Source organism: Octopus sinensis, linkage group LG4 (assembly GCF_006345805.1).
Source record: "Octopus sinensis linkage group LG4, ASM634580v1, whole genome shotgun sequence".
Lineage (NCBI taxonomy): Eukaryota > Metazoa > Mollusca > Cephalopoda > Octopoda > Octopodidae > Octopus > Octopus sinensis.
The window spans coordinates 100,292,594-100,319,503 of NC_043000.1; the positions used below are offsets into that span (position 1 = coordinate 100,292,594).

Sequence of the window (26,910 nt, forward strand, 5' to 3'; positions counted from 1 at the left end):
GAACTGGGTTGATCAAAGCCTTATGAGGAGATTTGGTATACAGAAACTGAAAGAAGCTCATCATGTTAATAAATGTGTGCATGAGTGTCTGTGAATGTAAGTGCATATGCTTGTATCTCCTTGTTTTGACGACAGTGCAAATAGTTGTAAATGAGTGTCACTGTCATACAAGCAGTGTCATTTATTTCCAATATTCTATGGCAATATCTGGTATGAGGAAATATTACCTTGTTCAGAAACAAATGAGAGTTGGCAACAGGAAAGGCATCTGACCGTAGAAAATCTGCCTCAATAAACTCATTGCAATCCATGTAGACATAAAAATGATGATGATGATGTAGTGACTTGGTACTTTCTATAATATCACCAGCTATATGCTTCTCACTGACCTGCCTAATTTCGATGACATCAGTTCAAATGAAAGTTTTGTTATTTGAAGTGATACAAATCCATTATTGTATATTCAACTCATCAATAACTGATTTTCTGTCCTTTGGTTGTTGTTCACCAATCACTGATCGACTTTTAGAGTATCTCTGTTTAGTCAACAGATATTTTGTCTATTAGAGAATGACAATGCTGTCTAACTAGATCCATGCCTCAAGCTCTCCCAACCTATCTTATTACCCCATTCCCTCTCTGTTTAGAGCAGCTGAAGAAGCAGGGTCCTAAGTCATGGGCAACCGGTGCTAGCAAGACTTTCTGAATGGAACACCTAATGAAAAATTATCTTGAATTTATTAGTGCAGACCACCATATAATAAGCCAGTGGTTCCCAACCTGGGGTCTGAAAAGGTAGTACTGGGTGTCCATGGACTACATTCAAAATTTCATAATTATATATATATATATATATATATATATAGCCCTCAGACCCCTTTTATTCACCACAGTCCTCCAGGTAATAACAAAGGAATTCAAGACGGGTTGCCCCTGGGAGCTCCTCTATGCTGATGACCTGGCCCTCATAACAGAATCACTACCGGAACTAGAAAAGAAATTTCGGGTGTGGAAGCCAGGTTTAGAATCAAAAGGCCTTAGAGTCAAGACCAAAGTTATAGTAAGTAGGAAGGCAAACTCATCACACACCCCCTCAGGTAGGTGGCCCTGCTCGATCTGTAGAAAAGGTGTAGGTAGAAACTCCATAAGATGTACCCAATGTAAGCTATGAATGCATAAGAGGTGCAGCAACATCAAAGGAAAATTAACTGAGAAGATAGCTTTCATGTGCGGCAGATGCACAGGGGATTTAGACACCACAGATACTCAGAAAACAGATTCCATCACACTCCAGAGTGAGAAACTAGAAGTAGTTGATAGTTTCCGCTACCTAGGTGACCAAGTTAGTGGGGGTGGTGGGTGCTCAGAGAGTGTCACCACTAGAATACGAATAGCCTGGGCAAAGTTTAAAAAGTTTCTACCCCTACTGGTGACAAAGGGTCGCTCACTCAGAGTGAAAGACTGTATGACACGTGTGCGAACTGCCATGCTTCACGGTAGTGAAACATGGTCTGTGACTGCAGAGGACATGCGTGGGCTTGAAAGAAATGAAGGTAGCATGATCCGCTGGATGTTTAATGTCAGTGTGCACACACAACAGAGTGTAAGCGCCCTGAGAGAAATGCTGGACATAAGAAGCATCAGATGTGGTGTGCAAGAGAGATGTTTGCACTGGTATGGTCATGTACTACGGATAGATGAGGAGAGATGTGTGAAGAAGTGCCACTCTCAAACAGTTGAAGGAATCTGGGGTAGAGGTAGATCCAGGAAGACATGGGATGAGGTGGTCAAGTATAACCTTTGAACGTTGGGCCTCACAGAGGCAATGACAAAAGACCAAAAATCTCTGGAGATATGCTGTATCTGCGAAGACCCAACAAATAACGTGAGTTCATGGCTGTTTCCTGCACTAGCTTCACATAACAGCCCCAGCCCATCCAAAGTACTTTGGATCGCAGAACAGCCTGCTGTGCTTACTTTGGATTGAAGGGTAACCTGCTGTGCTTGAGATCTATTGAGTCAAGTACATCAACATCAAATAAAAATCAAATGGAAATATGGCACGTTAAAAGCACCATCCAAACGTGGCCGATGCCAGCGCCGCCTTGACTGGCTTCCGTGCTGGTGGTACGTGAAATGTACCCACTACACTCACAGAGTGGTTGGCGTTAGGAAGGGCATCCAACTGTAGAAACACTGCTAGATCAGACTGGAGCCTGGTGCAGCCTCCTGGCTTCCCAGTCATGGTCGAACAGTCTAACCCATGCTAGCATGGAAAACAGATGTTAAAATACATAAGTATTAAAATATTATTAATATACTAACTTTTTGTTTTTGTATATACCTGTTGTGTGCATTACACTTACTTCAAAGAAGTGGAAAAGCAAGAGAGAGGAAGAGAGTGAGTAAGAAAGGGAGAGTTAGAGAGAGAGAGAAAGAATGTGAAAGAGACAGTGAGTAGTGACAGAGTTTGTTGTGTTTTTAAAATGTTTCAGAAAGGACATAAGAGAGAAAGAGAGAGTGGAAGAGACTGAGTGGTGACGGCATTTATTTTGTGTTTTTAAATGTTTATCACATCACAAGAGAAGTAGATACATAGATACAAATACACATTGTTAAATCAAAAGCAAGAGAGAAGAAGGACACAAAGGAAGGGAAAGAGAGAAAGTGAGAGACAGTAGATACATAAATCCAAAGAAAAGTTCATACATAGATACATAGACAGTAAATACTGGTTGTCAATTTCACTTTGCATTACCACACAAGGATAAAATTAACTCACAAACGGCTGAATACTCCACAGAGATGCATAATATTAATGTAGTTCTCAGGGAAATTCAGCCTCACAGAATATGACAAAGCAGGCTGCTTTGAATTACAGCAACAACTTGAGACATATATATATATATATATGTATATATATATATATATATATATATATATATATATATATATAATGTATTTGTTTATGTGTGTAGTTTAGATTAGTTAAACATGTTTGCAATAAGTGTCACGCGGTGGAAATAAGCGCAATTCCCAAACTTACATTCATAAATCCATTTAATATTTCAGTTTGTACATTAAGGTTCTTTTTGAATAAATACAATGTACTTTAAGGTTAAATAGTAATTCCAGTTTACGTTTTTGAAACAGATATTTTTGGTTGGATTATATAGTCATTGGTGTTATATTACTTTCTATATTCTGTAACTGTCACAATATACTTTTCTAGGAATGAAATTTGGCGGGTGTGGCCAGTTGACTAGATTGACCCCAGTACACAACTGATAATTTATCGACCCCGAAAGGACAATTATAATATACAAACATTTCTCATGGCACCAGTACAGTCTACAGATGCTTACATTTTTTTATGCTTTCCATGAATTTTTACGAGACCAGCTAAGCATATTAATAGGGGTCTGTGGGAAAACACTTAAATAAAATGGATGGGAACCACTGAGATAAGCCACGTCTCATGCTGCCTGCTTTGAGAAAAAGTTTGCCCATACATAAGATGAGATTCAGAATATTTTGTGTTAAAAGTTAAATGAAGCTGTGATAGGATACAATGCCAGGAAGATTGAAATGGACACAAAACTCAGAAACAATCAAGTCAACAGTTTTTCGATTTATTTCACCAAAATAAAGCAAAATTGCCATTGTAAAATCAAACATATAAACAAAAACTATTTTCGCAATTATATAGGCACTCTTTCGATATAACTCGACAAAATCAAAACATTTCACTTCCGGTATTTACGTGGGTTGTGGAGTATAGATATAACGAAATTATGCCAGCAATGTCTCATTTTAAACTTGAAGGGGAAAAAAAAGTCTTGCATATTTGTTCTTACCTGTTTCATGTGTGTATGTAAAATCCGCAAATTTCCAAGCAGAAAACAGAATCGAACTGTCATTTGCTTCCACGGAAATACCCGAAGTGAAACCTTTTGATTTTGCCGAGTTATATCGAAAGAATACCATTATATATATATACACAAACACACACACAGAGGATCTTTTCGCTTTGACTGGCAGATTTTAAAAATAATTTCTTTGTAACTAAACATTTTAAAACTTCTTTTACTGGTAGAATGTGTTTATAAAACATCATTTTCTCTTGTCTTTCTTGAGAAAATTCTGTAGTTTGTAAGATAGTTGTAAGATAATTTCTTGCATTTCATCAATTTCAACCAATCAATGACGTCTATTGGGGTGAAAACGATTTCTGCCATGATGTGTCAACAACAATTATTTCTGTGTCATATGAAATTGTTCCTGTTATTTATGAGAAAAAAGATACCCTGTGGCCATAAGCTGAGGGGTCACTTGTAAACAGAGCTGGATAACAAAACCATTCCCTCTTTAGTGTCCACCCATAATTATGACCTTAGTATCGATCTATTGCATTTCCATCTGTTTTAGGGTTAGGGGTTGGGTTAGGGTTAAGGTTTAGGTTAGGGGTGGGGGAAGGATATCTTTTTTCTTCAGAAATGTAAATAAACCCAATCTGTTTCTTAAACGAATATATAATACGTAATATGTGTATCTGTGCAACAGAGTGGAAAATTAAAACTGCATATGTTGTGAACTTAGAATATGTGTTTATTAATAAAAGTTTAATAACGAAAATCTTTTATTCATACGAACGTAACTGATATGAAATATGTCATAAATAACAGCGATTTCATGACACCGGAAATAATTGTTGTTGACACATTACGGCAGAAATCGTTTTCACCCCCAATAGACGTCATTGATTGGTTGAAATTGCTGAAATGCAAGAAATTAAAGACCAAATATCTTACAAACTACAGAATTTTCTCAAGAAAGCCAAGAGAAAACGAGGTTTAAAATTTTTTAGTTACAAAGAAATATTTTTAAAATCTGCCGGTCAAAGAGAAAAGATCCCACACACACATATATTTATTACCCGATTAGGGTAAACGTGATTTCCAATCCAGAAGTCGTGAGCTTCCGGAGATAGCCGAACTAGGTCGTGTATCCACTTACGTTTACCAATGATGCAAAGTAGGCTAGTTTCGTATTAAATGACACTGCGAACATGATTCGTACTAATGAACAATTTTCCCTTATTTGAATCCTTTGATGTACAATTTGCAATAAACATGATTATATATATATATATATATATATATATATACATACACACACACACGGGTTCAGGGAATATAAAAGCATAACAAACATGAACATGAAAAGAATGAAGAAAAAGAACGAGATAGAACGGTCACAATTGGTGAGAGAGAGAGTGAGAGATAGACGGCGCTGAATGTGTCACTTACTTCCTGTTGGAACGGATTGCTAACGATAACGTTCTCCATGCAGATGATTAAACGGTCGACAGATAATTTGTTACTTTAACTTCATCGGTAAATATATTTGTTCAGTTTGATTTTACAATCTGTTTTCTTAAAAAATAAGTTATCGTATGCAAAACATAAATGCAAAAAATGTCCGACCGGAAGAAGATTTAAGGCGCATGTGCGATATCAAAACGAGGTTATTTCCCGATTTCGTTGATAACACGATTATTATAATGAATAATTGCTATGTTTTCTGAGCGAGGCTCAACAGAGGAAAAGCGAATAGAAATGCTGACCTAATTTTCATTCAACCAACAGTTTATTGCCTGATCGACCAGTTTACATGTCATATTGCCTCGTTTCTAAATTGCGTTCGGTTGAAATCGCTACTTTCCGTAAGTTCAACCGTATGTTTACGCTCTTCGCTGTTTTATTCGTGAAGACCGCGCCACCACGGCTCTGAACGCTTAACCAAACAGGCTACTGACGAATAAATCACCATGACGACCACAGCAAAGGGACATCACTCAAAATGTCCATGTATTTCTTGAAAACAAGATCAACAATAACGGAATAATAGAAGTTCATGCTATATTATTCCGGCGATTCAATATAGACTAATCTTATACTTGGAAGAGCTCGCAATGGTCTAAATTTCTGACGTCATTGAATGCACCTTCCTTATGTTTGGCAAAATGTTTCCTGTGACAAAAGATTATGCTCCCTAAGTGAATAAGAAGTGTAATTATCAATCACTACATCATTATTTGGCATCTAAACTTTCGTACATAATCTTTTTCTCCCTGTTTGCAAAAACGTATATGCACACATTTGAATGTTCAGTTTTTGGCGGGTATTACACTTTAAGAGGTAACCTCCTTTAAGAGGCAAAAATCAAAATAAGCAAACCTAATCGTTTGACTTGCCAAATGCATCTACCAAATTTCTCTCAAATCACACAAAAACCACCCCCAAAAAAACAGACAACAAAAATAAACAATTGGGCATACTGGATGCAGTCACTGATACACTATACAATCATGAAGAATAATACAAAATGGTCCTGGCTGGGAAACCTCTGTTTATAGATCTGCTGATGAAGACATAAAACTCTGCTTGATGTGGGACAAGAACATTGGGGGTCACAAGGATTGGTTATATTGTAGTTTCTTAGAACTATATGGTCTTAATATCTATATGGTTTATGATTCCCTGATGATAACTGCCATGACAAGACAACTGGAGGGGTGATTGTAAACCAAATAACAACACAGCTGGAACTTATTTTACAAATCTTACATAGAGGAATTAGTGCTAAATAAACGGAAAGACAATAGTTGGCTTTCAAACTTTTGCATTTAAATCAGTGGTAATCTAAATTAAAATTATGAAGTTTGTAATCTGTGATGGGAAGAGGAAATCAATGTTTCAAGATTGGGTCTTAATCAGAGAGAGAGAGAGAGAGAAACATTCTTGAAATAGCATTTATGTTATACATAAAAAGCACCAACCGATCGTGGCCGATGCCAGCCTGCTCTGGCCCCTGTGCCGGTGGCACGTAAAAAACACCCACTACACTCACGGAGTGGTTGGCGTTAGGAAGGACATTCAGCTGTAGAAACATTGCCAAATCAGACTAGAGCCTGGTGCAGCCTCCATGGCTTCCAGACCCCGGTCAAACCGTCCAACCCATGCTAGCATGGAAAACGGACGTTAAATGATGATGAAGATGAGCATGTAGTATATTAATATCATCATTATCATTGTATTAATGTCTATTTTTCCATGCATGCAAAAGTCAGATGAAACTATGCTGGGAGAGAGTTTTCTACAGCTGAATACACTTCCTGATGCTAACCATCACTAATTTCCAAGCACATTGATAATCCCTCAGTTTGCTGAACATCAAACAGTCTAGACACGGTTATGCAGACAGAAGGAAACAAACAACACTACTTGAATGAGACTTTTGTTTATAAATAGAGAATGCACAAGACCTGGGAAAATACAAACTCATCCCTACAAACACAGAGACACAAAAAAATAAACACACACAATATACTTGTTTTCATCTACCAGTTTCACTCACAAAGTACTGTTAAACTTGTGTCTATAGTACAGGATATCAGTAGACAGTGTCCATGCAGTGGGGCTGAACTCTTAACGTGGTTCTGAAGTGAACATCTTGACCACACAGCATATCTGTGCCTAAATGTAGTAAATCTCTGGTAAGGACAAGGGTATAGTTGTATTGGCATGTAACTATAGGTCAAAGAATACAAGTGACAAAGTTCAAGAAGTTCACATTCTGTGCAGGAGAGAGTGATGACTTAAGCAAAAGAACATAATTGCATTAATATGTAGGTGAATGTCAATGAGCAGTATTAAAGTTCAGTTAAGATTGTGTGGGGGTCACTAGGAAGTCAAGTAAGGTGTTCATAGTGGCACAGAAGTAGGAATTAAATGGAGAAGTATTATCTTCTGAAGTATTTGCATGACAGCCACACACTGTTTAATGAAAACATTTTAGCAATATCTAAGCTTGAAATCAATAGCTGTCCTTGTTTAGTTGAGATGATATGATTGTAGATTTTTTCTGAGATGCAGGTCAGACTATAGATATTACTGAACATGTTTGTTAGGGTAAATGATTAGGATTTGGGATCAGAAATTATGTTGGAAAGGGATAACAATTTTTATTTGTCACACTCATCAGCAATATGTTGCAGATGTTTATCAGAATGCTGTTCAAGTGACAGTTCTTCAAATGCTTCAGCTGAGGCCCAGAGCATTTTCAGTTCAGTCATAATGAACATATGAATGTCAATGCCAGTAATCTGAAGTGGCATATCTGCATCCTCATCAACCACATCTAGAAGGTACCCCAGCATGTTCTTCAAATGCAAAATAACATCCATATCTTTTCTTCAGAAACTTTGCTGCTATTTGGCTCTTTAGAGAATAAAAGAAATAAAGAATAACAGGCGACATGCTGTCATGAAGTTTACGAACTCTGAAGCAATTAAGATCTTGAAAACATATGGAATCCTGCCAAGCATTCTTTGAACCAGCGAGGCCATGAGCACCAACAGCTTAGCACAAGTGATCTCTGTGCACTATGAAATCATGGTGTTTGAGCTGTGACACATTGGTACTCATTGTTTTCATCACAGATCTGCAATGTACTCTCCTGCAACAGTTGGTGACTCTGAGGTGCCATATTATACAAATGGTATGGCATCATGTATAAATCTACTGCCATCACTAGGTACATAGCCAAAATAGTGCAGTGAATACAAGAGGGTAAATGATAAGCATACAAGTGAAAAAAATTAGAGTGTATCAAAAGAAGTGTACATCACACCAAAACATAAAAGATATACAGTGGGCAAGAGAACCAAATATACCTATAGGTATATCCTATTGCCAACCTCCAGCATTACCACCATGTTAACAATAGTTTAACTATGCTTGCACAAGTGAGTTGATCTTCAGCACTGCACTTCATGTTACGAATAATTGCAGTCCTATCTCATCTCTGAACCATGTGGGCCAAAATAACTGGTAGGTGGATGCACTACCGCAACGCGAATGGCGACACCTGCCTCGTGACTCCCGCACCAACCTGTGCGACGGCGCACAGGCACGAAACCAGACAGGCAAAGACAGGGCAGCCAATGATGCATGCAGAGCTTCGCGACCCGATTGCACATGCACCGGCAAATAGGGCTGAGAGTGCAAACAGCACTAGGCATGTCTTTTTGCAATCAACATCCTTCATATGTATGTACCAACAGGTATTCTCTCTTGCAAACTGTAAATGATTCCACTTGTAACTAGCTTTTCTCTCACCTTATTTGCATTGCAATTTTCTTGTACACTAATATTACAAATGCAGCAGATCATGCTTGTTTCATTTCTGTTCATCTTGTTCCAAACCTCACAACAATGTAGCATCATACTATGTACACAAGCAGCATGCAATCTACTCTTTACTGAGAAACTTAATGTCACCGGAAGAGGCATGACTATGATTTTTTCCACACTTTCACTTGCTACAATGCTTTTGAAACACACACCTTCACTGCTAAATAGGTCACCTGGGAAACATGTCATCACTATTTGGGAGAATATATTTCAAAAGTAATGTTATTACCAAAAACTTTTATGCGACATATGAAATCTATATTAGTTTGTCCATTGATCTCATTTAACACTGATAACACTGAAACACATAATTTCAATAATCATTTTCTACATGTTGAGCAAAATCTTTCTTTCTAACAAAAATTTCTGTCTCTCCTATGTTTAATTTAAGGTCCCTCAATGCTTGGCTATAGACCAATGTTGGATTTTTAAAAAGACCTATTACTGATTCAGCGTTAAGAACTAGGTTACCACCATACATTATGGCACATTTATCCACATAAATATAAATACTAACACAGAAGTGAACAAACTAAAGAAGTAAACACTAAATCTATTTGGCTGGAGTTACATATATTTAATAAGTTTGATGCAGCACATTACTTAAAGTTTCATGTATATAGGACATGCTCACCTCATCACAGAATGTTCACCTGGTGACAATGTTGACATGACCTAAGCCCACAAAACTTTAAAGAGGAGCTGAGTCAAGCTGTTATTATAAATACGTATAGGTGCATACATACATGTATGAGTGTGTGTGTGTAAATTTATATTCATATATTTGTATCATACAATTTAAACCTCAAATTGCTTGACAATCAGTATTAAGAACTAACTCCATGCAAATTTCTATTTATGTATGGTGGTTTGATCTCTTATTGTTGAGTCTAGATTTGAGTGTTTCACAGAATATATTTAGAAAAGAAAACATAACATGAGAGGTTGCATAATTACACCATCTTAAGTATGCTTCCTTAGAATAAAGTGATTATTAGTTATTTTCCTATATACAGGATGTTCAATTTAAAAGTTGACTAAATTGTATATACTAATAGTTATAAAGAATGTACAATATTATAGACAAACCTACATTTATCAAAATTCTCATTTAAAAGTTACGTCAAACTGGTTACAGAAGGTGTTGAGATTGTTGGCTGCCATGTTGCAGATATATGTCATGACATTTGTTTTGGAACACATTAATCAAAACTTCACGTAGAATATTTTGGACAATATCAGTAATATCGGTACACAGTTCATCAAGTGTATGCAGATTCTTTGCAAATACAGTGTCCTTGATATAGCCAAATAAAAAGAAATTGAGAGGCGTTAAGTCTGGCAATCTGGGTGGCCAGAGGCCTTTCATGATCAACCTGTGTTCAAAAGTTTGTCAATAGTGAAACAAAGTGTGGTTGCTAATATGACATGTTGCTGAGCCCTGTTGAAGCCATGTGATACTTCTTTTATTCTCAGTTAGCTGCTCAACACACTGATCAATTATCTCACAATAACGTTCTGAATTCAAGGTCTTTTGGGGAAAACATTTAGTCCTACTATTCTTTGCCTGCTGGTAGCCATCCATACACCAATCTTCACTGCATGTAAGGGTGATTCAACAAACTCATGGGGATCGAGAGCAGTCCAGATGCAAGTGTTTTGCAAATTTAGATATCCCAATAGGTGAAGCCAAGCCTCGTCACTGAAGGTCTTGTCAAGTTGGTTGTCATCCATGTTTTCTTGAGACCATTTGTAGTAATCCTATCTTTTGGTAAAATCAGGAGGAATAAGTTCATGTAAAGAAGACATGCGGTATGGGTACAATTTCAGCGATTTGCGAAGAGCAGTATGGCAGCTGCCAACAGATAATCCAGTTTTGTGAGACATCGCACAGATTTCCTGGGACTGCGAAGAATTCATTGATGGATATATCCCACAACATCATCAGAAAGGCAGATACGTTGGTGAACGTGTTTCTCATTTCCAACTGAGCCCGTCTTCTTAAACATTTTAATTGGAACATTAATTACCTGCTTAAAATCAGTAACGCAATTGTCAAAGGAGTAAATCTATCGCCTACTGATAAAAAGTCCTGATCTGAAATAAGATTCCATAATAAATTAACATTGCTGCACTGATAACACCATTACGACTCCAGAAGAAATCTTGAATGAATGTGTTACACTTGTAAAAAGGCTAAAATCAATTTGGCATGGCAAGCCAATATTTTGACAGTTAATCAATCGAGTCAACTTTTTAACTGAACATCCTGTAGTACTCAATACAAAATACAATTGAAGAGTTTCATATTTCATTTAAATGTTTGCACCACAATCAGTTTAATGTAATACACATAGTGGCACTGGTATACTCACAGATATCCATCATCATCGTCAGAAGTCTGTTTTCCATGGGCTAGACAGTTTGACAAGAACTGCTAAATCAGAAGACTACACCAAGTTCTGCTGTTTGCTTTGGCATAGTTTTTACAGCTGAATGCCTGTCCTAATTTCAGAGTATACTGGATGCTTTTTACATGGAACCAGCAGCAGTGAGGTCACTAAGAAACTTGCAAGACAAGAACCCCTCAACTGAGATAGCATTGAGGGACAGAAAAACAGTGTCTTGCAGCAGAAGAGAAACATGGCTAACTCATGAGAGGAGAGAGAGAGAGAGAGAGAAGATAGTAAAAATGTGATGGGGAGAGTGGCACACCCAAGTTGCGGGTAATTGTACATAATGCAATGGATCAGGAATCGGGGAAGAGTAAGTTCACAAGATTGTGAAAAGAGAGAGGGAATGTAGTGAGTAGCAGGTAAAGGGAGGGTGTGTGTTTATAATAATTATACATAGATTATACATATGCATTTATGTACATATACAAGCACATAATCATGTAAACATAAATACATCATCTGCATCTCTGCCAAAATGTTAGCTTTAAGACAGTGAGATCATCATTTAGTGTCCATTTTCCATGCCAGCATGGGTTAAGTGGCTTGACTGGAACTGGTAAGCCAGAGAGCTGTACCAGGTTCCAGTCTGATTTCGGCTTTGTTTCTATGCTGGATACCCTTCCTAATGCCAGCCAATCTAAGAATGTAGTGGGTCTCTTTTACAGGTCATCAACACTAGCTACAACTACGGTTTCACTTGGCTTGATGAGTCTTCTGAAGCTCAGCAAATTACCAAAGGTCTTGATCACTTGTCATTACCTCCATGAGACCTAACATTTGAAAATCACGCTTCACCGCCTCATCCCATGTCTTCCTAGGTTCCCACCACTGTTAGAGATCAGCACTCCTTCACACAACTGTCCTTGTCCTTGTTCATACACATCACATGACTATACCAGCATGGTTATATCTTTTGCACAACAGATCTGATGCTTCTTATCCCCAAATTTTCTCTCAAGACGTTTACATTCTGTCGTACATGCATGCTTCACTGCCATATAGCATGGCTGTTTGTACACAGGCATCATACACTCTGCCTACTACTTACACATCATATTATTCATATATTATATAAATACATACACATAAATATAAGAGGGAATTTTTTACCACTATGTGGAAACCCTAATGCTAGAAGATCCGCTATGGTCTTAACCACTAAGAGTTGTTCTCTAGAAAATTTAGCAAGCACCAGAAACGTAAGCGAGCAAGACAAATGAAAAGTAACAAAAATATAGATTAATCATAAACAATTGTTTCACTATCAACAAATTACATAATTTTACTTACACAATTTATCTGTAGATCTTCAGAATGATCGTCTATACAAAATATAATTTGCAGAACTTCACGCCAGACATCAACACGAGGTCGAAAATGCATGCAGTTCTACCTATTACATTTGTGGTTACTTTCAAAAGTCTTCGTTTAGGCACACTATATATATATATTTCACAGTTTCATAATACAAAACCGCTGTAATCATAGGTCTTTGTTTCTATCATATAAAGATCCTTGAATTTTTATAGAATTTTCAGCAATTACAAAAAGAATATAATTCCTTCAGACTTTTATTTTTGACTCCCCATTACTGTGTATGTAACTAACTGTTTATAGATATATGAAAATACATAAACACACATGTATATCTATAAACTATAGCACACGTGTATATATGAACATACACAAACACGCTGAAACAAAAGTGTAAAAAGAAAGTACATAAATATATATCTACATATATATGTATACACAAACATAGACCTACATTTGTGATGCATATATATTCCTATATGTAATTATGGTTGTATGATGTATACGCTGTAACTTTTAATGGCATATTTTCATAGAAAAAATTTTGGGATTTGCTTTGAACATAAAACCTAAATCTGAAAAAAAACTTTTTTTTTTTGAAAAATTCTTTGCTAAGATTTTTGTCAAAAGGTTACAAAAATATAATTTTACAATTATTGAATATATACAACTTCAGTTATTTATATATATTGAACATATACAACTTCAGTTATTTAGTACAGGTATTTTGCTCTTAAATTAAAAAAAAAGATCTTTTATAAAGAGAAATAAAAAACACAGACTTCTTTTCTAAAAAAATGTATAATAAACAGATACAGAGATGGAGTGAGCCTGATCTTCTACAGTTGATTGTACACTCCAAAACAGATGAGAAGAAATTGAAAAACATTTTTGTCAGCTTCATAAAATCCTATGTTTAAAATACATAATTTAGGAGAGAGAAAAAAAAAACTGGTATTTGAACTTTAGAATAAAAAGGTGGTGTGAGATAGGATATTAAAATTCAAAAAGAAAATATTTTCAAAATGTTTTCTTTTCCCTCCGAAACGAAAAAAAAAAATTATAATGGGAGTTGCTTAGGAAACTGATTTTATATACCCCAACTAAATTCATATTCAAGATGTGTAATTTGTTTAATACCATGAATTGTTCATCACTGTTGGCTTAATCCAAATTGCTTGAATATATAATAATAGTTTTGCTACAGCCACTGATTTCTAAAATCATGAAGTCAGATATTTTTTTCAGTGTCTAGAAATTTTATCTGTGTCATGAAATTTTTCACGTAGATATATCTTCTCTGAATATGCAATGATTTTATTAAGTTCTATGGAGAGAAATATGCTGGAAAAATCATGAGATGTTTTATACTCCACTTGGATGTTTTTAGATACATAGGTACGCACATACGTACATACATGGGCAACATATACAATTGACAGAGTACAATACTAGAAACATTGGAATAGACACAAAACTAAAGAGTTAACCATTGTAAGTGTCTACAGGTCATCATCATCATTTTACATCCACTTTCTACATTAGCATGGATTGAACAGTTTGACAGGATCCAACAGGTCAGAGGACCAGATAAGTTTTGGCATGGTTATTATGGCTGGATGCCTTTGCTAATAATGCTAACCACTTTACATACCACTGGATGCAATCTTTCATAGCACCAGCACAATACAAGTTGCCTTACCATCAGTTAGACTACAGTACTCTCTTAAGCTTTGTACTGTCACTGCTTCATTTACTAACTACTCACAGATAATATGGCACTTGCACTGGTACTTTCAAGGCAAAAAGAGAGCCTCATGATGGATGGCATAAATTTATTGCTTTTTAGAGGATTGTCTTTAATCCTGTTTCATCATTAGGCTGCAGTCATGCTGGGGCACTGCTTTGAAGGGTTTAGCCACATAAATTGACGCTAGTACTAATTTAGGTCAGGTACTTATTTTCTGCTGTTAGTTTATGTCTGTTTTACTTTGCTGAACTGCAAAGAAAAGGGACAGTTGCTAAGCAATGGAGATGGTTGGGACAAACACATTCTTTTACTTTATTCTTTTACACATTTCAGTCATTTGACTGCGGCCATGCTGAAACATCATCTTAAAGGGTTTTAGTTGAAGAAATCGACTCCAGGACATATTCTTTGTAAGCCTAGTACTTATTTTATCAGCCTCTTTTGCCGAACTACTAAGTTATGAGGGATATAAAAACACCACTAGCCTAAGATGCTATGCAGTGGGACTGAACCTCGAACCTTGTGGTTAGGAAACAAACTTCTTACCACACATAGGCTTCTACACAATTTTGTCTGCCACAGTCACTCACAAGTCACTGGTCAGCCCAGGGCTCTTGTTGCAAACATTTGCCAAAAATGTTTGTGCAGTGAGAATGCACATAGATGCAAAGTGTGTGTGGTTTGACAGCACAACCATGCCTACAACTATGGTAGTAAAAAGAAAAACAGAAGGAATACTGATAGGAGTAATGAAGGAAAGAAAGCAGAGGAAGAATAAAAATTTTTAAAAAACTCTTTTTAAAAGAAATTCTTTTCCAATTTATTTTGCTGAATTACAAGATAAATATACAGGAAAAACTAAAACCCATAAATAGAGAAAAATAATGCTCAGTAAAAATGCTAACAATGAATGGACAGATATTCAACATAAGCACACCAATTATCCAGCTGTAATTTTTTTTACATTTTTCTCAACAATTTCTTTGGTTTACTAAGTTTTCAACATGAAAGACTACGATTCTGAAAAAAAAATATTTTTCTGTAATTTGAGTTTTTGTAATTTTTGCTCCCCACTTAATTTTTGAATCTTTTCTTTGAATTTTCTTTTTCTATTTCCAATACGAAAAAAAAACCAAAAACAAAGATCACCATAATTCTGCAATAAGACGGGTTTTCTACCCTCAAAAATTCAGAGACAAAGTGCAAATGACAGAGCTAAATACACACTCCCAAGTTGGGCAAAGGTTTCTCACAGTAAAAACAGCTTTGGTGTTTGTCTTTCATGACAACACTGAGAAAAGAGGATTCTTTCAGTAAGTACCAAATTGAACTTCTGAGACATTGGAAGCCACTATCATTTATCTTTTACCGGTTTCAGTCATTGGACTGTGGCCAAGTCGGAGCACTGTTTAGTCAAACAAATCAACACTAATTCATATTTATTTTTTAAGCATAGTACTTATTCTATTTGGTCTCTTTCACTGGACCAATAACTGATGAGGATGTAAACAAACTAAAACTAGTTGTCAAGTGGTAGCGAGGTGCACGAGCATATCTATGGCAGGCTTCTACACAGTTTTCATTTACTAAATCACATTGGTCAGCCCAAGGATATAGTTGAAGATACTTGCCCATGGTGATGTGAAGTGGGACTAAACCAGAAGTAAGGTTGCAAAGTGAGCTTCGTTTTGGGTGTAGATCAAAAGATGGATTAAATACGTGACTCAAGCAGTAAGATGAGATGATCCATGTAAAAGTGATGTATAGAGTCATATAGCATGTCCAGCAAAAAATGTGACAAAATGTCTAATTTTTTTTTTTTTGCAAATATTATTTGGTTCTGGTTGCACACAAACATGGAAAAGAAAAAAGAAAACCACAAAGTTTTAAAATGAGGAACGGCAAAAAAATTTTTAATCGAATTTTAAAAAATTCCTAGGATTGTAATTCATGTTGAAAACACAGTTTAAAAAAAAAAGATTGATAAAACAATTACAGCGGGTTAAATGGTGTACTGAATCCGAAACTATGCCGCTGAATATTATTACATATAGATTCAGATCCAGAAGTCGACAACTACCGGAAACAGCCGAACAATGTCAACGTTCACATACGAAGCAAAGCGGGAAGATTTCATATGAAATAGCACTCCAAACACCATAAGTAATAATTTTTAACGTTGGAAGGCTTTTACAACTTTATGGAGAAGGGAGAAAGTACATGACTGGCTTTCTATTTTAGTGACCCCGTTTTGCAATGGTACAAAACAAAAACAAACGTACGGTCGGAGGTTATAAACAAGCGCAGCATAATGAAGATGTAGAGTAAAAAAGCCCAAGAAAAAGTTTAAAAAAAACATCCGATAAACAGACAAAGAGCGACAGTGGAGTTAATTGGTGGAGAGAGAGAGAGAGAGCATTAAATATGTTACTTACTTCCTGTTGGAACGAATTGTTCACAAGTCGCCAATGACAATGTTATTGGCGCAGACAATGAAGCAGACGACAGATAGTATTTTCATACTTTTAACTTCATCGCTAAATGTTTACAAAAATTGTTTTCCTTAAAGATAAATTAACGTCTGCGAGTCACGGTAAGGTAAAATGTCTGACCGGAAGAAGAATTATTGCGCATGTGCGAAATCAAAACGAGGTTGCAACTCGATTTCTTTGACATACGGGAGAAATATTGTAATAATGATTGTTTATATATTTTCTAAGAAGCAATAAGATATAAACTAATGACTAAAATCACAGATAAACTACCGGAAGTATTTATTCAAAAGGAAAATAAGGCTCAATGGAGAAAAGCAATCCTCTAGAGAAAGTGAGAGTATATACATCGACCTATTTTTCTTAACCAACAACAGCCTCTGCCTCAGAAGTCGTTAGTTTCCCTGCCTTCAACTGTATTTCTACGCTGTAACCTACCCTTTCCCCAAGACTGACATTCAGGACTCTTAGCTAGATACGACACCCACAACCAATATATATATTTTTGAAAGGAACATCAAAAACGAAATGACTGAGCATCACATGATTTCAGCGTTTTTATTTAGTATATTTGTAAGAAATTGAATACGAATTAATTTCATAATTTATATCTCATTGCAGAATGTCTCCATCTAAATTTAATTGGATTTTTATTGGAAACTCATCTCATGTTTCAAAGAGCTTTTGAGTAATACAAAAACCCACTAGGGAGCATGGCAAACCTCAAGCATGAACCAAGAAGGAACTTCTACATAGTCTTTTGACCTTTCAAATACAGGAACCAAATCCCTCTCAAATCACACCCTAGCATTTGAAAAGGAAAAAAATGCATATAAGAAAAATGTACAACGGAAATGGAAAGGTTATGACTGAAATGTCTTATCATGGCTCTGCTGGATCACCATCTTCAGAATAAACAGTAAAAACCAAGAGCTAGACTTAACAACAAAACATTCATGACCATTACTACCAAACATGGTACAACTTACCAAAACGAGAGGTTATGAAAGCATCAAAGAAATGCAAATATTCAGACATTTATTGATGTTCAGTATTTTTACGCAATGACAGCGTTTATTTACTTAATCTTGCTAACATCAAGTAACATGAAATAAGAAATTGAAAATACAAACAAGTTTAGTCATCTGAATTAGAAGCTAAACTCCAATTTTGGGGTATAAATATAAGAATAGAATTCCTAAAAGATTATAGATTGATCTTTACACTAACTTAAATGTTGGTCATACGAAACCTTGCAAATCATAAGAAAATAAAGTGCTGCCTGCTACTATTACTTTCATTTAAATGTACTGTGATCAATGAATGACTTTGAGGGACATCTGAAGAAACTATAAGTATAAAGCAATAGAAAGCTTCTCAATATAAAATTGGTATTGGAGACAAGATTATAGCTGCATGATTTCAAGCTCAATCTCACTGCACAGCATCTTGGGCAAATGCCAGCTTTAGACTGGTCAATGCTTTATAAGAGGAATTCAGAAGATGAAAACAGTAGAGAAGTCTGTCATATATACATGTATACTAGGTATTTGTGGACATAACTTTTAGATAACAATGTTATGTGACATAAGCAGAAACTTTAACTTTCTTATTTCTCTTTCAGACACACCAACAGCAAGACCATAACACATTCCAGTCTGAAACAGGAAATGAAAAGGCATGTTGTGCTTGTAATTCTTGCTGCTAACCACAGTGCCTGGAGGTCATAAGCTTCTGGAAAAAGTTGGATGTATCATCTGTGGCCAAGACGAAAATGCATATTCTGCAACAGGACATCATCAGGATGGTCAAGTTCAAACAGCAGATCTTTGAGATCATCAACAGCAAGCCAAATTTAGTGAAGACCACAGTCAAGGATCTCACTATCAGTTTGGTGCACAAAGGTATCAGGCATAAGTCCAGTATAATGAGGAAGGCCAGGTCATGTCTAGTAAGACCAGATAACAATGTGATCCAGTGAAACTGCTCATGAACAAGCTTAAACACTTCAAGAATCCCATTATGCTATGGTTCTTTATTGATGAAAAGGATTTTGATGAGGACCACAAGGTGAACAAGAATGACAACTAAAAGAATAGGTCTAGAAATGGTTCCATGTTTCCCAGCAAAACTCTTGTTTCCTCTCACATGATCTTTGCAACCCTGGATTGGCTGGCCAAGAATTTTCATGATCATGTGATTCTAATTATGTACTAAATTAGTTCTCCTGATCTGAACCCTCAAGGTTACTACATCTGGGGGATTGCTAGCCAGGAGGCCAAATGGCTTTACACCACTTATGGAGTAGTCATGTCATTTATGTCCTGTATAAACAGAATACCAAGCAGTGCTTTGACAGGCAAAGACATGGAGATAGTGAGATGGTGAAACTATTTGGCTTGAAGTGAGTTATATGTTTGTCACTCAAGCATTCCAAGAAAATATCGTAACCTATGTATCATGAACTGCTACAAGAGTAAAGCATTAGAAAGAAGAAACCATGGAAAAGCTATAAAATTAGTGGAAGTGCTCCTGATTAAAAAGAAAATTAGCCTAGATAAGATGCAGTTTGGTTTTGTTACAAGACAAGATACCAATGCCTCTGTACTCTGGTGGTCATTAAAAGAAACTTGTGATAGCTAAATGGTTTGTGAAGGCCATGTAAAGCATGCAGAGTGATGCTGTTAGGAAAGTGTCAATTAATTAAATATTAGGTTAACAGATTGGTGTCCATCAGAACTCAATTATCAACTCTCTTTTGAGTTGATGAATGGTTTCCTGTGGGAATTCTAGTGTGCTGATGTTTTAGCTCTTATAAGATGATGATGGTGAGAAAAAAATTCTACGTCTGAAAGCAAAATCTAGAATTCAGAGGCTTTAAAGTGAATTTAGCAAAAACAACATTTCTAGTAAACATAAAAGACAGAACTCTATTGTTTTGGGAAAGTGGCCAAGCATACTATTTAGAGGAATAGAAATAAATTCTTTAGGATGTATCAAATGTCAACTATGGACACACAAAAGAGCCACAGGCAAGCTAACAGGAGAATTAAACCTTGTATGAGGCATTTAAATAGGAACAGTTATCAGTTAAAGTACATGTGAAACAGATTATCCATTCAAATGTTTAGAAATCTGTCCAAAGACAATAGAGAATGAATGATAGCTATTGATAGAAATTATGTCAAGAGAGTGTGATTGATGTTAATAAGTGACCAAACGACGAGAAGCAGTTAGTAGTATAGAAGTGGTAAAGTTAGCTGCTTAGAAAGAGCATGAGTAATTGATGGCAAAGATGGTGATAGAGAGTGCTGGATGTCAATAATAGAATTACCTGGAGGAGAGGAAGTGACCACAAGCAGCATGATGGTAAAAGGAGACGTGTATGAGAGACCAATTGATCTGGTGCAAATCTACACAAGCAAAAGTGAATGCATGTTTTTTGCAATTTGCATGTTGAATTCAAAGAGTAGCATACTTGTATAAAATTATGCTTGAAATTGCAAAAAAACCTTTTATGGAGACTTTTCTTATGTTGCAGCAACCCTACAGGGAGGATTGTCTGAATTCTAAACAATGTCATAAGTAGTACCAGTGGGTTTCAAATCAAGAACATCCATTAGAAATGGTCAGAAATCTGGATGATATTTCTTCCAAAACAAAATATGATGATCACATTACCAAAGAGCAAGCAAATCTGTGAAAATCGTTTCCTGACAACCCATTAAATTTCCCAAGTAACAATGCAAATGTAATCATTTGAATCATAAATTTAAAAGAAAAATTGAAAATACAGCATGTTGCAATGGAATTTGAGCCACATCTGCTGACAGAAAAACAACAAAAAAATAGAAGAATGGGGATACAATCAGGAGCATTTTAATTAATTAAATGCTGATGCAAACTATCTGAAAAATGTTTTTAACAGGTGAAAAAATGTAAATGCACAGCTACAATGTTGAAACAAATATTGTCATAGTGGTATGGACCATTATGTCCATGACCAAAACAAAGAACATCAATGGTTATATTTTCCTGGACTACATGGTTGGCTGACTATGAGTGATCAACACATGACTTTCTTAGAACCCCAAAATTTAAGATTTGATAGTCTTTTTTCTAGTGGAAGGGAGTTGTTCCTTGTGTGTTTGTTCCATATGGTCAGATAATCAATAATTCCAATGGTCTGAGGCAATAGGCAAACAGAGTGCTCAACCACCAAACAACTGCTCAAGCATCACTACCTATCAGAGAATTTTTGGTAAAGCTCATGATTACTCTTCAGATAAGTCCCTTTTCCCAGTTTTATTTCCAAAGTTGAAGTCCATCCTAAAAGGTAGCAATTCTTCTTTTGTCACTTGTTGGGTCTAGAATGAAAAGCAGAGCCCATGACTTTTGAGGTTCCCCGAGACTTTGTGAAATTCATATCCTTAATGTTCAGGTTAAACTGTTGCAGGACAACACCTGCGGAAAAAGCACGAGCATGTAGAAGATTCTAGAAGGCTTATGTTCTGAGGTTGAAGGATTGGGATCAGAGATTAATGTGAGAAAAAGGGTGGTTAGATGTACAAAGGGTACCAAGAGCTGGGGAGACAAGTGGGACAGTGGTACCTGAGTAGCAGAGGTAAGAGGCTGGCCAGAGCTGAAGAACAGAGACCATTATAGTTGTGATAGGTTAGAGAAGAAACAACATGCCTGTGGGCCAAACGCTGGAGTGTATCTATTTGCAAAGGAATGTCAATCAGCAGTGAGGCTCTTCTACAGGTATGATCCAGGATGCCAGTGTTTGTAGCAGCACCATACCAATTTTGGGAGCAGTATTCTGTTGTGGGAATTACTTAAGCCTTGCAGAGTATCATATGTTGTTGGGGGCTAAAGAGAAGGGCAAGTTCTTGGGATGCTGTCCTAACTATGCTATGGATATGCTTTTTGCCAGGAATGATCTTCAGATATAGTGAGGCCTAACACTTGGGGAGATTGAGAAGGCTCAAGTTGAGTGCCACTCATAATTTAGAGAGATGGGGATGTAAACAAACCAAAATCAGCTGTCAAGCAATAGTGAATAGGGCAACCACAAACACATATATACACATATTCACACAAGTATGCGTGTTAGGTTAAAAACTTCATCTCCAAATATATACTCTTAGCATTATCATCATCATTTAACGTCTCTTTACCATGTTGGCATGGGTTGGACAGTTTGACAGGAGCTGGCCAGCCAGGTAGCTGTCCAAGCTCCAATTGTCTATGTTGGCAGCGTTTCTACAGCTGGATGCCTTTCCTAATGCCAACCATTTTACAGAGTGTGCTGGGTGCTTTTTACATGGCACCAGCACCTGTGAAGGACAAACCTGTATGGATGACAGTGATGTTACTTAGCTTGACGCGTCTTCTCAAGAACAGCAAATCACCACAACTTCCAGTATCCTTGTCATTTCCTCACTAAGGCCCAGCATCTGAAGACCCTTTCTCACCATTTCGTCCCACATCTTCCTGGGTCTATCCCTTCCACAGGTTCCCTTCACAAGTAGAGATCAGCACTTCATTAAGCAGCTGTCCTCATCCATATGCATCACATGAACAAATCAGTGCCGTCTTCTCTCTTGCACACATCTGATGCTTCTTGTAACCAGTTTTCCTCAATCTTTTTCGTTTGTACACACATTCACGTAAGCGTGTGTCTAAAGTATTTCACGGAAAGGATGGACAAGATGTTACGAGGATGAAACGTACGTAAAAATCAACGCGCGGGGTGAGAAAAGATTGAAATTTTGAAATTGAAGACATTAAAAAAAAATTATTTTACGATTTGTCAAGAAAAAAAATCAATGTCGATAAAATAATTTGGCGAACCTTCGGTATATGTACCGGATATATTTCAAAAAAGTGTTTTTCTTTTATATATGGGGCGGGTTATGGTTAGGGGTGGGAGAAAAGGGTTTCTGTTATCTTCAGAAATGTAAACAAAGTCACGTGTGTACATATACTGAAGCATCGCCAATAATTTTAAAAATTGGAATTCGGTAATTCGCTAAGCTAAATATATCCACATACTTATTTTCAGTTACTGCAAAATAAGATCTAGAAGTCGACGGCTTCCGGAGATACCCAAACAAAGTCATTTAAGTTTACGATGAGCAAAGTGGAAGAGTTTCGTAGGAAATTACACAACATCGACGATATTAGGTTCATTAGCCAATAAAAAAAAAACTTCCATCTCTATTTTGGAGAAAATTTTTTTAAATTCTTTTACGATTTATTAAATAAGGAAAAAAAATCAATGTAGATAAAATAATTTTTTTAAATTGGAATTCAGTAATTCGCAATGGTAAATATATCCGAATATTGTCTAACTTTCAGTTACTGCAAAATAAGATCCAGAAGTCGACGACTTCCGGAGATACCCGAACAGGTCACATGAGTTTACGATGAGCAAAGTGGAAGGGTTTCGTAGGAAATGACACATCGACGATATTAGTTCATTAGCCAATAAAAAATTTCCATCTTTTATTTAGACACAAAAGATTGCTCACTTGTTTGGAACTTCGGTGATCAATTTATGTAAGGTTGCTTGTTTTGTTTCAATAAAATTTTAAAAAAATACACATATAGGTCAAAGGTGTAAGAAAAAAACAATCATTATAAACGCGAAGAAAATGTTATAAAAATAATCTGACAGAGATACGAAGAGACAGATTTGAGCCAATTAGTAAATTCGAGAGAGTGGAGAAACGAAACATTACTTACTTCCTGTTGCCAATGGCTTGTTTATAAGATGACGTCGAGAACGTTGTTGATGCAGACGATCGAACAGACGGCATATAATGTTTTCTTACTTTGACTCCATCACCGAATATATATATATATTTATATATATATGTTTAATTTGTTTATCTTAGAAGTAAGTTACCGTACATATGTGTCAGGCGAGAAAATGTCTGACCGGAAGAGGAATTAAAGCGCATGTGTAAAATGAAAACGAGGCTGGTCATTGATTCGTTGAGTGACAAGGAAAATATTATAATGAGTAATTGTATATTTCCTGTGAAGAAATGACAGCAAACGTGTAGAAAACGGTATTTATTTTAAACGACCAATAGAAAAAATACTTCTTAGAAAAAAGCTTAAGCCGACCTATCTTTCTCTCTGTCAACAATGTTTATCCGATCGATCGGATTACATGTCATATCGCCACCAAAAGAAGGTCAACTTGAAAATAGCCACATTGCATATGACACCAACGAATAAATCACAACAACGAGTGCAATGTTTCACCCACAATGTAATGCCATTTAAACACCCCTCCGAACAGTCGTTGATTGAGTTTAAGGCTCACGTGACTTCACTGATTTATTTTCCCCCACACCCCACATTTTTTACGTATTCTTGCATACGTCTACATGTAAGTGGTATTGAAACAGAGTGTTATTCAAGACATTAAGAAGAATACTGAAGATTTTGTCTTATCTTGTTCCTATCAAAAGACTCTAAGCAATAAGTCAGGAAGTCACAGACACCTGACAACCCCTGGCAAAAGTTAAAATGTGGCTCACTATTATGATCATCTTGAGTTCTACATCCACTTTCCTTGCTGGCGTAAATTGGCTGCGTAATTTCTGCTCTACTACATTGGTCAGAAGACCCATTATTTTTGGCATGGTTTTTTTACAGCTAGATGCCCTTCCTAACACCAACCACTTTACAGTGTTGTTAACAGAAAGGCATGTGGATGTAGAAAATCTGCCTCAATGAGTTTCATGTGCCCCAAGCAAGCTTGGAGAAGTGGCTGATAAAATGACGATGATGATAATAACATGTGTATATGGACTGTGACTGCATAAGCTTGAAAGAAAGGAAGCTAGTATGCTTTGCTGGATGTGCAATGCCAGTGTGCATCAACGACAGAGTGTAAGCATCTTGAGAGAAAAGCTGGGCAAAAGAGGCATCAGATGTGCTGTGCAAGACTGCATTGGTATGGTCATGTGATGCATATGGGTGTGGACAGTTGTGTGAAGAAGTGCCGATCTCTACAAATGGAAGGAAGCTGTGGGAGACGGAGACCCAGGAAAACATGGCATGATCTTCAAATGCCAGGCCTCATGGAAGCAATGACTAGTGACCGAGACCTTTGGCAATATGCCATGCTTGAGAAGACCTGTTAAGTCAAGTGATATCATAGCTGTAGTCGTTGTCAGTGTCACACAACTGACACTCATGCTGGAGGCACGTAAAAAGTACGTCCAGAGCATTGGGCCTCACAGAGGTAATGTGGCCAAATGCTGGTGTCGCAAAACCAGCACCCATGCCAGTGGCACATAGAAAGCACCTTTCAAATGCTGGGCTTCAAGGAGGCAATGACAAATGACCAAGACCTTGGCAATATGTACTTGAGAAGAAGACCCATCAAGCCAAGTGAAATCATAGTTGTGGCAGATACTGGTGTCATGCAAACTGGCAACTGTGCTGGTGGCATGTAAAAGTACCCATTACACTCTTGGAGTGGTTGGTGTTAGGAAGGGCATCCAGCCATTGAAACCATGCCAAATCAGAGTAGAGCCTGATGCAGCCACTCAGCTTACCAGCTCAGGTCAAACTGTCCAACCAGTGCCAGCATGGACAACAGACACTAAATGATGATGATATAACAAATGCAGGAGTTATATGTGAACTACTTCAAGTTTCATGTTTGGATAGTGCAGTAATCAAATGGGCATGATCTGGCAATCACTAAGACTGAAGTGACATCACTACTTTGTGAGGGACTATGAGAAAAAAGGAAAGCAAAAAAAAAAAAATAGAGAGGCCAAATTATATGAAAAATGAGAAGAAAATGTTGTAGGAAAGGAAGATAGAAATTATGTCCCTTTAATCCATTAGATGAAGAATGTAAATGCCGACTATTTACACCTAAACAAACTATCCTTAGTGGGAGTAGTAAAATGAAAAGCTTAAAGTGTATTAGACTTGTGCTGAATCTGTCTTGATAAGAGAAACTTGTTGAGATGCATACATCTTGCAAAAATTTCCTTCTTTGATTTTAGAAGGTCAGTGAAATCCTTTGATCTAATATAGATATATGTTCTTTCGGCTATACAAAACCTTCACTTTTTGACCCATTACTTTATGGCCTAGATCTCTCTGTAATATTCCACTTGATAGTGTGTGGAATATTGTTGTCCATCAGGTCTCAGATGACTTGCCAGCAGTTTTATTATGTGCTTAAAAGAAAACTGATGGTTGGTGTATCTTTGTTTGAAATCACTTTTGCTCAGTTCAATACATTTTTCTTTTGTTTCCCTTATTTGGTGGAACAAAAGTGACCTCAGTTTCATAGATAACTGAGCTAGGTTGATTTGTTTGAATAAAATTTCTCAAGGCAGTCCCTCAATATGACCACCGTCTAATGACCGAAGCATAAAAGAATATTAACAATACTCTTCATTAAATGCATTAGAGGAGCATAATCTTTATCCACCTTTCCCTTTAAATTTTCCTCTCAAGTATGAAACTTGAAGTAGTTCATACATAATTTGTATATTCATTAAATAAATTGCTGGATTCAGTGCTTTTTTGCCGATCTTACCAACAAGCAAACAGTACACCATATATATAGGTCATTGTTGACTTAAACCACAATT

The 26,910-nt window shown here is 36.5% G+C and overlaps 1 protein-coding gene across 6 annotated transcripts in view; it reads right to left on the bottom strand.

The window, feature by feature from the left end:
• The window catches only part of LOC115210200 (mucin-5AC), a 54,765-nt gene extending 30,530 nt beyond the window's left edge, over nucleotides 1-24,235 (bottom strand). For 4 of the 6 annotated variants that reach the window (XM_036502266.1, XM_036502265.1, XM_036502269.1 and 1 more), the window contains exon 1: nucleotides 24,020-24,235. In XM_036502266.1, coding sequence (XP_036358159.1) covers nucleotides 24,020-24,093 — 74 coding nt within the window. In that variant the 5' untranslated portion in view covers nucleotides 24,094-24,235. Of the gene's footprint in view, nucleotides 1-5,309; nucleotides 5,487-17,212; nucleotides 17,346-24,019 lie in introns of those variants that run through there. The other 2 variants (XM_036502271.1, XM_036502270.1) reach the window with 2 other exon arrangements.
• Between the last annotated feature and the right edge of the window lie 2,675 nt (nucleotides 24,236-26,910).